Consider the following 14,798-nt stretch of genomic DNA (forward strand, 5'->3'; position numbering starts at 1 on the left):
AAGATAGTCATTCTTCTAGTCCATGTCACCTGTTTCTCTCATGTCTGTTTCATCTGATTTCTGCGCCAATCTATCTCTAAAAGTAATCCTGTTAACATTTTGATTTTTTTAAAATACCAAGAATTGTTGGCATAATTGAGAAGTTCAAAAAATCAGTACGGTGATTATGTACATTTCAATCTACTTTATTTGTCCAGACGTTGGGGATCAGATCACTTCATAATGGAAATCACAAAGTGTTTTCCTCAAGCATCAACAAATTCAGACCAACCCCCTCCTCAATCAAATATGAAAAAGAGCAAAATGAACATAAATGTATAAAATCGCAACAGATTTTTACCTATTAGTGCTATTTTACACTCTCATGAATATTCTAAAACATGGAACAGGCTCAAGTTTTCAACTCTAGTTTTCTTAGCTTGCTTAACTTTTTCAGTGATGCAGAATAACTGTGCAATTAACAGTACTTGATTTAGGTAAACCAATAATTCTGGTCCCTTCAGCAGAACTGAAATTTATGAGTTTTCCACAATTCTCTATTACCATTACTTCCTAACTTCTCTCTGGAAGGATTCTAGATATTTTTTTATGACTAATTTGCATTCTATTTTCTCTTATCTTTATTTCCAGGTAGCTTTCCAAAATACTTAAATTTCTTTCTTTCCAGGCTAACCTACTTAGATACAGCAATGAACGTAACAAAACAAGGAGAGAATTAAATGACTTCTTTATAATGATGCTAATAAATTGAAGCTATGCATAATCTATGTAATCAGATGGCTTATATATAATACCTGTACTCTGAACAGCCAGAATTAAAATAAGACTTCTTTCAATACATTTAATTAATGCCTGTGTGTGTGTGTGTGTGTGTGTGTGTGTGTTTAAAGCAAGATCAGAAGCCTAACAGGACCTTTGCTCAAATGTAATCAAATCTAATGCATTTGGAAACCATCCGAGCTCCAAGATTCACAATGATTTTTTGGGGGGAGGGGGGTGCCTTAGAATCAGTCTTGACTCCTGGTGATTGCCTGGATTAGTCTCTGCAGTTTTCTTGGCAAGATTTTTGGAAATGGTTTGCCATTGCTTTCTTGCTTGTTTCTTCCTGAGGTAGAGTGACTGGGCCAAAGTCACTCAAGCTGGCTTTGTGCCTAAGGTGGCACTAGAACTCCTGGTCTCCTGGCCTCTAGCCCAGTGCCCCAATCACTACACCAAATTGGCTCTCCCACAATGGTATTGCTAAGCTGTATATTCTCAGTTTCAATGTGGGTTTATGATTAAAATAATACAGGTAGTCCTCGACCTACATCCATTCTACAGCAACTCTTCGAGGTTACAACGGTGCTGAATGAATGGTAGTTACGACTGGTCCTCAGAGTTCCAGCCATCTCAGCACCCTGTGGTCATCTGATCACAATCTGGGCACTTGGCAACTGGTTCGTTCTTATGACCAGTTGCAGCACCCTGCGATCACGTGATCACCATTTGCAACCTTCCCTGTTGGCTTCCCCAGAAAGACAATGGGGAAACTGGCAAGAAAGGTTGCAAGTCACTGGGTAAGTTTCTCCCACTCATGCACCCTCCCCCAGCTCCTTTGTGCTCACGCTGCACCAGCCACTCATGCACCCCCACACCCTCAATGTACCTCCCCCACACTCTTGCACACCCCTGTGCATCCTTCCTGAGCCTCGATGCACCTCCCTCACACCCTCACACACTTTCCTGACCTGCACCATGCCTCTCATGCACTCTCTCGTATCCTCATGCACCCTCCCCGACCCACACCGTGCCTCTCGTGCACCCCCTTGCAACTTCCCCAACCCAACTTTAACATGCCTCTTGCATACCCCCTCGCAACCTCACTGACCCTCCCTCACACTCTTGCGCACCCTCCCCTGCACCTCCTCGCTTTCTCCCCCACCCAGCAGCAATCACTTTTCTTCCTGCCAACTTGGGACTTGCAACTTCCTATCAGTTTTCCCACTGACTTCTGTTGTGGGAAGCGGGCGGGAAGTTGCCTTGCCTAATGACCATGGGATTTGGTTAATGACAGCAACCAGTACTTCAGGGGTTGCTGTCGCTAAGCGATGTGATTGTGCTTTGCGACCACATCACATAGTGATGGAAATCCTGGTCCCAATTTCTGTCGTAAGTCAATGACTATCTGTATCTACTGCCCCAAAAGATATGTTGTTGGCATCCTGGGATGTGTGTTAAAACAGCCAGATGGTGGTTGTGACACTGTGATTGAAGCCCTGCCCCTTTGTACCTACATGCCAATTAATGCAAAAGGAGGGACCTCTAGCCTGTTTTGACCTCCCCTGACTCCCTGGGTCTCTGTCCCCAAAACAGTGCATCAATTATATTTTGCTAGATTCCCAGTAGACTGCATGCCTCACTTGATTTAATTATTTTCATATTTCTAATTAAGAAAGGCCCCACATAGGCCTTAGAAGTACTCCTAGAAAATTAAAAAAAACAAAAAACAGTTGGTGATTGAATCCAGTACTTTGTTTGGAAAGTGGAAAGGCTCAGAGAGAGTACCTAGCCTAAAGTCACCCAGTAAGATTCCATGGCTGAGGACAGACTTGAACCCAAGCCTCCACCGATCTAGTACCAACATCTTCACTATTATGGATCACTAGTAGATTTTTTTCTTTAGAAACTTCTTGTGATCTGTAATTATTTGAACTCTCTCTAGTTTCCACAGAGATTCTGGGCAAAGAGCTCTTCATTTCCAGAGGCAGACTGGAAATTATCTTTTTTTAAAATGTTTTTGGTTATTTCTATGAGATTAACTTATCTCCCTGGGGAAGGAAGGGTTGAAATCTCTAGTTAAAATACCTCTGTGCTACATGGTAAGGAGGTGATACTATAAAAGTGATTTCAACTTTTGCATTTTAACCTTTAATTGCCAGAAAGGCAGCACAGGGTATAAAAGCTCTACTTCTCTCACACACCAATGTTAGAAGGTGAAACTTCCCAAAGGATTGATGGTGGAAGCAGGAACTACCAAGCCTCTATCCAAAGCATGAGGTGGGATCAGTATGTGAAAACCCAGATAGTAGAAGTTTTCACCTCCAGCCTTCTGCTCTGTGGACCTCAGCATTAATATGCAGGCAAAAATGAGTAATGATGTTGAAAGAGAAACTGGTTGCTATAATTAAAGGGAATAACAGAGCATAGAAGTAGCACAACATATTTCCTGAACAAAATAAACCTGCTAAGAGGGTTTTCTAGCACAACCAGAAAGAAGGTGCACTGGCTATCATCGGAAAATGGAAAAAGAATAACTTTGCAGAAAATCAGGAAAACAGGTAGAAAACAAAGTACCTTCCCCACCCCACGCCTATGAAACATGACATTCAGAGCATGAGGCAAAGTTGGTACTCGCACAGAATTCTAAAACTTCACAAACTCCAACAAGCTCTGTTGTTATAGAAAGCTATGTACCCTATGCAGGCATGTAATTTAATTTAGAATTTTAATTTGGGTTGCCACCACTCTAGCACATAAAGCATCTATTTGTGCTGAGAAAGGTAACAAGAGGCATTAAGTTTGGACTCCCAGACTGTAGTTGAAAAGTTATCATCTAACTAATCTCTGTGTGTGTCCTCTAGTATAATTTAGGCAAAAACAAGCCTTAAGAATTCCAGAAAAATACAAATGCCAATCTGATTACCAATTCATCATCCAAAAAAAAATCTGTAAATTGGCCAGTCAATATCCTTGGCAGGAAACATAACCCAATCCTAAAATAAATTAGCAGGTTAAACCACCATCTGAACATTCCTTGTGGTACCCATTTTGTTATGCTACCTTCAATTAAATGTCATGCAGAAGATTGGATTTTATGTCAGGCAGCTGAGTTTCAATTCTATCAAGCAGCAGGAAGTTCTGTGATGTTCTTTTATTGCCTAGAATCAAGCTACTTATTCTTTTTCTTTAGTTGAGCCCAGAGTCATTAATATCTTTGTATTCCTTGTTACGAAGTCTGAAATTGCCACTGTGTTACATACTTCAACTGTGGGATAGTGTGAGCAACCTTGCTGTCATAGAACTCCAAGATCAGAATGGAGTTCACTTAGCTCACTCCTTATCTTTGTATCGTTTCACTTAAATAAAATGCTAGTGCAGTATTAGGCCTTTCCTGTGTCAATGCTATGAATGTATTTTTCCTCTATTCACTAAAACAATTGTACAAAGAAAATTTTGAATACAATCTCTCACAACATGTTAGTCTTCTTTGTCCAGAGATGAAAGCTACTAAATTCTGAAGTGGCAGAGCCTGATACAGTTTACAGTCTAGGCGAAAAGCAAGGTTTGTTGCATAATAGTCCAGTGTTATCTGCTTGGATAATCCATTAACATCTGCTTATATTCCTTTATCTACAGTGAAAACTCTAAATAGAATTAGTTGTTACTATGCTTGAGTAAGCCAAATCTTGGTCATTTCATGATCCAAAAGGTAACCTTCCATTAATCTGACATGCTCACGACTAACCTCAGGTTGATCCAAATAAATGACCTGCCAATCTCTTACTATTTTCCCCCATCAAGAAGAAAAAATTAGCAAAATATTTACCCCATCTGGTAGTGCCCTCCAGCATACAGCACTGACAAATTCATTTGTGTCATCCTCCTTACGGTCTTTGTCCAGGACACTTTTGACAGTGTCGAATTTGAAGGTTAGCAGTGTCTTTGAGAGGCCTTTATAGTACAGGTAGAGTGAATTATTTTCACTTCCTACAATCAAAAACAAAAACACAGGCTGATTTACAATATTTTTTTCTGACAGCTCCAGCCCAATCTATGCTTTCCACTAAAACTGTTCTGACTAAAGCAGAAAACTCTAGCATAGGAGTTAGATTAATTATAAGATACATAATTTGATATAACCAACTCATTCCAAATATCCAATATCCAGAAAGTGAATGGAAGCAGCTATCAAGGGCAATACAATTTTAAACTTTTTAACTAGAAGCATAAATTTGAAGATGTAGCATTTGCTACTTTTCTGTGCAATGGCATGACTCCAGATGTTAGAAGATATTTTCTATGACCTTCTTTAGATGTTAGAGTTCAAGGAGAACGCTGAATGCTGAAAAACCAAAAAGGATTTAGAAGATAAGAAGTGATAAAAAGTCCAGAGTGCAAAGGAGATTACACTGAAGGATTGGGGTTATTTTTCATTACTGAAAAGAACAATAAGATATGTTACTGTACTATACGTTACTATATGTTATCAACTGGAATACTGAAAATTGAATAACAGTTCTTTTCCTTGTCTTTTTGAAGTTTGAGATTACTCAGTTTTTCTAGTTGATTTGAACTATACTGATATGGGATAAACAAATTCCTAATTCCTAATTATGTATTCAAGGTTTTAAACCTCCCTCTTCTATATTTCTTGAAAACAGGTCAGCAGGCAGCTGTTAGGAACATTTTTAAACATAAGAATTTCTTTTTTCTCAAGAAAAGGGGATGGATTCATTCTATGATATTCTTATTAGATTTTTTGATATCTCATAGCAAATAGGTCCTTAATAAGTAATAATAGATGGTTATTGAGGCCAAGAATATTTAGTTTTATGACTGCAATATAAGTTACAATATGCTAAGTATATCAAGGAATTAGGATGCCTTGGGATCTTTAACTTCGTTGTGATACATTGTCATAAACTGGACATTTATAAATGCTTAAACTTGACAGTATATTTTAAACCCCTTTGCTCAACAGCTGTTTACTTACCACAGGCAATATAGTCTCCATTAGATGCCAAGCCTACAAAATTCTTCTCATTGATGTGACCCTTAAAAGAACGCAAACAATGTGGCTTCCCTACATTCCATAGCTTTAGCTGGCTGTCTGTTGACCTGAGGAAAGAGATACAAGCTTACAGGTAAATTGGAAATTAGGAAAGACTCCTTGGGAAATTATAGACATTTGACCAGGTAGGTAAAATCACCACATACTAGGCAGAAAACAGATTTCCAATACCATTTTTGCATGGGACAATGCAGTCAAAGAGGGAAGTTGCATTCAACAGAAACTGCTCCCTAGGTTCTGCCAAAGTTTTGTTTTCCAAGCAAAAATACTTTAAGTCTTTTAGAAAAGGGAGGGGAAAAAAGCGAAAACTTGTTTCAAGTAAAGAAGTCAGCTTTAGTATCAACAGCCTTCCTTTGCTGCCTCTACAATTTATTAGATAATACATATTCATAGAAAAATGAAAAGCCACAGAGAATCCCAAGATACATTTTCCTGTAAAATCCTGTTAAATTTACTGAAATTTACATAACATTACTGTCTTTTGTTCCTTGCATTTAATTCATTGAGGCTTACACCACTGGAATGAATCCCAAAGTATACTTGTTATACAGAATCATAGAACTGTGGAATTGGAAGGGATGATAAGGATCATCTACTCCAACCTTCTTTAATGTGCAGGAAAACCAATTAAACCATCCACAAGAGATGGCTGTCGAGATTCTTTTTTAAAATCTCTACAGAGATGGAGAACCCAAACCTACATAAGTAGACTGTTCCACTATTATACAGATCTTAGCATCGGGATGTTTTCCTTATATTTAAGCAAAATCCAGATAGCTGCAACTTGTATCCATTATTTCTAGTTACTTCCTAACTATCTTCCCTATGAGCCAGTTTGGTGTAGTAATTAAGGCACCAGGCTAGAAACTGGGAGACTGAGAGTTCTAGTCCTGCCATAGGCACAAAGCTGGGTGACTCTGGGGCAGTCCTCTCTCTCAGCCCTAGGAAGGAGGCAACGGCAAACCATTTCTGAAAAACCTCACCAAGAAAATTGCAGGGAGGTGTCCAGGCAGTCACCAGGAGTCAACACTGACTCAAAGGCGCACACACAGAAAAAAATCTTCCCTATGGTGTCCATTTATGTACCTGAAAACTGATATGCCTCCGTTCAGTCTTCTTTTTTCTAGACTGAACACACTTTCAGCCTGTCCTCAGAGGAGATTCCATTAAGTATCTGTATCATTTTTGGTTTATCACTTGACTGATCACTGTCCCACCTCTGACACTACTATAGCACCAATGGTTCCATCCTCACAGTCCACAAGCTAAATGGAAATGGAAAACAAATTCTATACCCTTAACTTATACATAAAGGCTTTACCCCTATTCTGGAATCAAATTATACAGGGTTTCATAGACAAAGGAAAGTCCACATGCATCTTGCAAGATATCCATATCTGATGCATGGGTGACATTGCACATATGATCCTCAATGCATACTGTTTTGAAATGTTCAGGTCTCTGGAACTTTACACTGCAAAATTCTTTAGCCTGGTGCAGAAGAGGTAAAGCCAGAATGCTCCATGTTTAAAAAACTTAGAACTCTTTTAGGAGACAGCATACACAGCTGAATAATGGAGACTAATTTGCAGGCTATTTACATTTTTCAGATGAAGCAAATCCTTCTAAGTTAAGTCCATTTGTCTAAAATCACAGAACTACCATGAGGGAAAAATCAGTCCAAACTACTTCTGAAAGTAAATGAATTGGGAATGTTATGTATTCATACAGTGTGCTTCTACAATGAGTACTCTAATAAAAAAGTTTACAGAGTTTGGTTGTATGTTTGACATCCCACTGGACAGAAAGCCTACAATGGGTGGGAAAAAAGGCTGCAAAAACATAGTAACTGCTTGATACTTCTCACAACATAAAAGTATCAGAAAAAATAAATGTATCACGCATTATGCTTAACCATAAAATAGTTAAACAGCAAGTAAGCTCTCTTTAGAGTTCTGCCCACAGGCATTGGATCTCCCTTAAGTCATTGGAATGATGCTGCTTGCAAACCAAACTCTACAGTTTGCAAATGTATTAAAAAAGTCTTACGACCACAGGAAAACAATACTTCCAGCCCACTGCAAATCAAATGTTATGCATAATAAATAGATGTACTAAGTTAGACTTAATACTTTTTTTAAGAAAGCCCCTCCAATTACCAAAATATTTTCCATTCCTCTATGTGTGTTAGTACATTGCATTCTAAGTTGGTAAGAAATGGTATGTTGGCTTGGAAGACAGTCTCTAGATTAGAGATCCCAGCTTGGAAGAACAATATGGCTTGCTTGGGCTAAAACTGAGTTTTACCTGCACTTGTGACATACTAGTCAAAATGTGCCAAAACCAATGAGTACTATATGTACTGTTAGCAGGGAATGCCCTGCTAACCTAATCTGGTAACCTAGTCTACATATTTTCTATATTACTAAAAAGCATTATATGAAAACTTCAATTGACCAAAGTCATGATTGGCATGGAGGACAGCATCTATGGACCAATCTGATCACAACAACTATGCTGTATGGAAAACTGTGATTTGGTTGGATTTGATGAGATCCAGGGAAAGAGAGAAGAGAGGTTTAAAAAAAAAAATGGATCAGTGTAGGATGGTTTAGAAGGATAGATAGGTATGGAGAGATACTATAGTGACTGGTGCTGGTATAAACTAAATTTAGCTCTATTTCCTTTTCTTTTTTTAGTTCATGCCTTAATTTCTTTGGCTTACCATTTCTAATTCATTTTTTGCACTTTGCATAGTGTTGTTTTCTGTTAAAGGGAATAGGTATGTATGTATATAATACAATAACAGTTTTGTTCCCATGGGAAGAGAATTGGTCTTTGTTTAGAAGACTGAACATTATGGAAAACAGTAAACTATGGGTAATCAGGAGGGGAGGGGAGGCAGAACCATATTAGATTATGGTGTTCCTGACCAAAAGGAGTATTAATTCTTCACACCAAAGAGAAAAGGTAAAGTGTGGAAGTTCTATTGAATGATAATTGTGCTTAACAAAGCTGCTGCCACAATTCAGGGAAGCCTGCTTTGTCGTAAGATCTAGACACCTGCCAGTATATTAATTCCCAGAATTCTCCAGTCAGCTTGGTCATTTCTGAGAATTTTGGGAGTTGATCCACATATCTGGAAGGCATCCAAGTCAGTCATCCTATCTGACTACAGCAAACAATCTAATATGATATATTTTTATTATATTTTAACAAACAATATCAGGTAACTACATTAACATAAATCCAAGATGCATATAGAGGGAAAAGAAGAAGAAAAACTACAGAAAATACAAAAGAGATCTACTGCAATGAGAATAGAGAGACAGGTACTGTACATATAAAAAATTGCCATATAAATTGTCATACACACACACACACACACACACACACACAGTATACCAGATTATAGTATTGCTATTGAGATAAACCGTAAAATCCATCCAGATTTGATGGAATAGTGGTTCCTGCCTCTGATGTCTCATTAATTTAACTTTGTGATTTTTTTTTAGTAGAAATTGAAGAGGCCTTATTAATCCATAACTCAATTATTATATTATCTAGAGTTTTCCAATGTTGCCCAATTATTATTTTGGCTGCTAAAATTAAATAAATAATACGTTTTTTATTTTTAAGCTTATGGCTTGGTCCTGTAAATAAATGCAGTAAGCCTAGCTCTGGGAAGCATTCAATTCTTTGATTAGTGATAGTACTTATCTCCCCAAAGAATGTACGCCAAAAGGATATAACTTTATTGCATGACAACCACAAATGAAAGAATGACCCCTTTTTTAAACAACCTTTGATATACTGATCAACCTTTGACAATTTTGATATATATGTGCCAATCTAACAAGAGTTAAATGCCAACGATGAATAATCTTCCACTGCACTTTTTGCATTGAAGCTGAAGTGAATCCACCCGATTTCCATAACTTCTGCCAATTTATCTCCTGTGTGGGATTACCAAGATCAGTATCCCAAGCTTCCTTTAAACCACATAGTGGATCTCCTATTTCTGATTGCAATAATAATCTATAAATTTTTGAAAATGTCCCTTTTGGTTGTTCTAAATAATGAAATATTAAATTCATGACATAGGGCCATGTTGCTGAAGCTCTAATATTTCAATTACCCAAAAGAGATCTGAGTTGATACAAAAGAACCATAGTATCTTATCACCTATTTGTTGCTCAATCTGATCTTTATCAAAAGGTTCCCTATTACTATAAAAATCTTTTAGTCTATAAAGATTATATTCTTTAAAAGATTTCATTTTAGCCAAACCACAATAATTATCCTGCTCGATATATGTTATTAGAGGAGTTAAAGGGGAAGTATCCTTTATCAAGACTGTGTATTTACTCTTCCAAATTTGAAGCACTGTTTTAGTAAAAACATTTTCAATATGCTTTGTTCTATAAAAATATTTTGGGTGAAAAAAACATTAATTTATAAACTTATCTAGATCTAATATAGCTTCAGTTTGAATCCATTGTTTAGAAGATTCTTCCATAATAAATGGAATCATATGCCCTAACTGCACCACTTGATAATATATTAACAAATTGGGCATACCCCAGCCTCCCTGTTTCTGAGGTCTATATAAAATCCTTTGATTCACTCTCAGTTTTTGTGCATGAAAGCAGAAGCTTTCTATTATTATTATTGTTGTTGTTGTTGTTATTTTGCCAATGTCGTAAAGCCTGTTCAGGAATTACCACTGGGAGGCATTGAAATAAAAAGTTAAGCCGTGTAAGAATTTTCATTTTTACCACTGCAATTCCCCCTAAAATACTGAAATATTTTAAAGCCCAGTTTTGTATTTCTTTGTTTAATTTCTTCCACGTTGATACATAATTATTTGTGAAAAAGTTATTAATATTTTTCATAATAGTGATGCCTAACTATTTTAAAGATTTATATACTATTGGAATCCGTAAAACTATGAAAATTTCCTTTTGAGTTTTTGGGGGTATGTGAAAAAACATCAAACGTGATTTACGAAAATTAACTGATAGTCCTGACACTTCTGCAAATTCCTCTACCTCCTTCTTAATATACTGTAGGTAGCTGAATAAGAAGCATTTGACAGAGTCAATATCATATCATCTGCAAACAGATTTAAAAGATAAACTTATCTCCTATTTTTATCCCATTAATCTGATTTTTGGATCTAAGTGCTATTGCCAGTGCTTCTATAGCTAGAGTGAATAGTAAAGGTGATAAAGGACAACCCTGCTTGGTACCTCTTAAAGTTGTGATGGGATCTGAATCATAACTGTTAAGTCTTCTCTGAACTTTAGTTGATCCATAAATATGTTCAATCATCTCACAAAAGCCTGCCCCAAATTTAAATTTAATTAATATTTATTTTAAAAATTGTATTTCCAGAGAATCAAAGGCTTTAAATATATCTAAAGAACATATTGCTAATGTAGATTTATTAATTTTACTAATTTGTACAATATTTAATCATTTCCTAATAAGGGTAGATATATCTTGGTTTGGAATAAAGCCAGATTGGTCCATACGAATAATTTTACCTATAATCACTTTTAATTGGTTAGCTAACAGTTTAGGATACTGTTTATAATCTGTATTGAGAAGTGAGATGGGCCTATAAAATGCCAAATCCTGGGAATTTTGACCCAGTTTAAGGATCAAAATTATCTTAGACTGTTTCCAAGATTCTAGTAAAGATTCCCCTGGTGCAAAGTACTGCATAAAAATTCAGGTATTAAGACTTCCTTAAATGCTTTATAAATTTCCCCTGACAATCCATCTGGGCCAGGAGATTTTCCATTTTGAATAGCATTAAAGACTTCAGTTATTTCTGAAATAGAAAAGGGAGATTCCATAAACTGTATAGCTTCTGGAGCCAATTCTAGGAAGATTAATCTATTTAAATATTGATTAATTTTTATTGGTGATGGATTATTTGAGGAATATAATTCTTGGAAAAAAGTTTGAATTGTCACTTATACCTTTAGTTTTGGTCACAATTTGACCATTGCTATTTTTAATTGCACTAATGCATTTTTTTCTCCTTAGCTTTTTTCAATTTGTTTGCCATTATTCTAGACCTTTTATTATTGTATTTATAGTATCTTACCTACCTCCAAATCATCCAACTCTCTCCTTTTATTTACTATCTGTTTGTAAATACTATCTAATCCAGTTCTGTTAGTTTGCTAATAAACTGTTAATTTCTAAATAAAGCTTACTTGTCTTTTGTGCTGATATTTTTTTTAATCATGTTCATCTGGTTTATACACTCTCCTCTTAATATTGCCTTCACACATCCCATCTTGTTCTTACTGATGTTTCATTTGCATGATTTTCTTGAAAAAGGTTGCTCAAAGTTTGAGTTAATCTTTGCTTTGCTGCTACATTGTACAGCATTATAGGAATAAAATGCCAATTATAAGTAAATGGAATGATTTCTTCTAATTTGAGAATAATCATCATTGTAGTGTGATCTGACATAAGTATTGGTGCAAATTTAATGTGTTGCAAAAAATTTTAAAAAGGTTTAGATATCCATATATCCTAGAATCCGATTTATGTTTACCTGAATAAAATGTATGTGCTTTTGTTGCAGGGTTCATAATTGTCTATGTATCTATGAGTCCAAGACTATGCATTAAGTTTTGAAATCTCTTGCGCATTCCAAACTGAGGTTTTAACCTCACTTTAACAGTTAATCAGTTGGAAAAAACTGATCTAAGATATGGAATGCCCTATCTGACTATAGCAAACAATCTGTAATCAAGGTCACCTCTCTTTTCTAGGCTTATGATTGGGGATGCAATCCTGAAGAATGCTCTTGGCTTCTACTTGAGATGCAGAGATTTCCTGGCAAGTACCTTTATCCTTAGCAGGAAATTTTTAAAAATCAAAATCAGCACCCTGGGTTCAAAATCTGCTAAGTTCCAGTACACAATTAATATTTACAGATGTGAGGAAAAAAAGAGAAGATAACAACTAACGTTTAGGTTGAAGTAAAGGGTAAGATTTTGCCTGGAGTATTTTTAAATCCAAATTTATTCTAATCATTACACAAGTTGTCTTCTGCCAATCTCTAATTGTTTACTTGTTAATTTGATCAAATGATTCCTGCCTAAGCCTCCAAAGTTCAACTCTGCAAATGCAGCAAAATCTCAGGTTGTATGTTACCACATGAGGGCACTCCTACAATTCTCAGAACATCTGCAAGTAAAAGAATCTACCTTTCAGAAAAATAATGAATACAAATATTATCTCTTCTTCAGTGATTACTATACTATCTGTACAAAGAGAAATGTGAATTTAAGTCTTCACAGAACTAGGCATTTGTTTCAGTATGCTGTCAGCTACTCCTTCTAAAAGTGTTGCTGAACAGAATAAGAACTATGCAAACAAAAAACAAGTAGCCACTAAATTAATTGAAAAGATAGAAGAATATGGAAAAGTAGCAGGATTAAAAATAAACAAAGATAAAACAAAGATATTAACAAAGAATATGCTAGCAAGGCAAAAGAAAGAATTGGAAGAAGTCTTGGAAATACAGGTCACAAACAGGGTTAAATACCTAGGGATATATATTACACCAAGATGTAGTACATTGAAGGAGGATAATTATGTTAAACTTAAACGACAGATTGCAATAGATCTGACAAAATGGGAGAATTTACAATTATCAATGATTGGGAGAATATCCACTATTAAGATGAATATATTGCCTAGGATGTTATATCTATTCCAGACAATTCCAATTCGTTTAGGGAAAGAGTTTTTTGATGATTTAAATAAAATTGTATTGAAATACATCTGGCAGGGTAAAAAGGTAAAAATAAAGCTTAAATTACTACAAGATGCAAGAGTAAGAGGTGGGTTTGCCTTGCCTAACTGGGAATTATACTACCAGGCGACAAATCTGATGTGGGTAAAGGGCTGGATAACTTTAAGAAATAATAGACTATTGACCTTAGAGGGACATGACCTGTTGTTGGGCTGGCATGCTTTCTTATGGTATAAGGGAACGAAAACACAGGGCTACTTTAGAAGGCACTATATTCGAGAGGCATTGTTTTTAAACTGGGAGAAGACAAGAAGACAATATTATTTAAAAGTTCCACGATGGATATCCACTATTGAAGCCTTTTCTTATTCAATAACATATAAAAAGGAACAAACAGTTAGATATACTGAGATATTGAATGAAAAGGGTGAACTTAAAACTATGCAAGCGTTGGAAGAACAAGGTATAAAAATGAACTGGTTCTCATATTTGCAAATACAATCTAGATTCGATAAAGATTTTAAAGCAGAAGGTATTTATGATGAGCTGACTGTTTTAGACAAAATTTTGATGGGTACTGATGAAAAGGTGATTAAAAAACTTTATGGACATTTACTAGAATTTAAGATGGAGGAAGAACAGGTTAAAGATACAATGATCGCATGGGGGAAAAATTTTGGATACGGAATTGATTTAGAGAAGTGGCAAAAATTATGGTCTCAAAACTATAAAATGATAATGTCAACTGCATATAAAGAAAACTTGTATAAGATGTTTTACAGGTGGCATTTACCTCCAGCAAGGATTGCGAGAATGTACAAGAACAAGTCTGATAAATGTTGGAAGTGTCATCAGAAGCCCGGTACATACTACCATATGTGGTGGACATGCCCAGAAGCTAAAAGATATTGGATTAAAATCCACACATGGTTGGAAAAAATGATAAAACAACATATAGACTTTAAACCAGAGACATTCCTATTAGGAATTATACCTGAAACATATAGTAAAGAACTGAAATATTTGATTGTAAATGTTCTGACAGCGGCTAGAATTGTATTTGCTAAAAATTGGAAAAATGAAAAAGTACCTATGCAGGAGGAAGTCATTAAGAAAATTATGGAATGTGCAGAGATGAGTAAATTAACATTTGAAATTAGAGAGCAAGAAGATAAACAATTC

General features: G+C 35.8%; 1 protein-coding gene across 5 annotated transcripts in view; it reads right to left on the reverse strand.

The window, feature by feature from the left end:
- COP1 (COP1 E3 ubiquitin ligase) overlaps positions 1-14,798 on the reverse strand; it is a 132,254-nt gene that overhangs the window by 25,872 nt on the left and 91,584 nt on the right. For all 5 annotated transcript variants that reach the window (XR_015798332.1, XM_088153207.1, XM_088153206.1 and 2 more), the window contains exons 17-18: positions 5,753-5,877; positions 4,586-4,746 (exon numbers count right to left, since the gene is read on the reverse strand). Coding sequence is in view for 4 of the 5 variants with exons in the window: in XM_088153207.1 (XP_088009333.1) it covers positions 4,586-4,746; positions 5,753-5,877 (286 nt within the window). In the remaining variant the exon portion in view is untranslated. The remainder of the gene's footprint in view (positions 1-4,585; positions 4,747-5,752; positions 5,878-14,798) is intronic.

The sequence above is a fragment of the Python bivittatus genome, unplaced genomic scaffold (assembly GCF_059951505.1).
Source record: "Python bivittatus isolate LINGU-HERP-01145 unplaced genomic scaffold, Pbiv_v1 ctg000700_np1212, whole genome shotgun sequence".
Lineage (NCBI taxonomy): Eukaryota > Metazoa > Chordata > Lepidosauria > Squamata > Pythonidae > Python > Python bivittatus.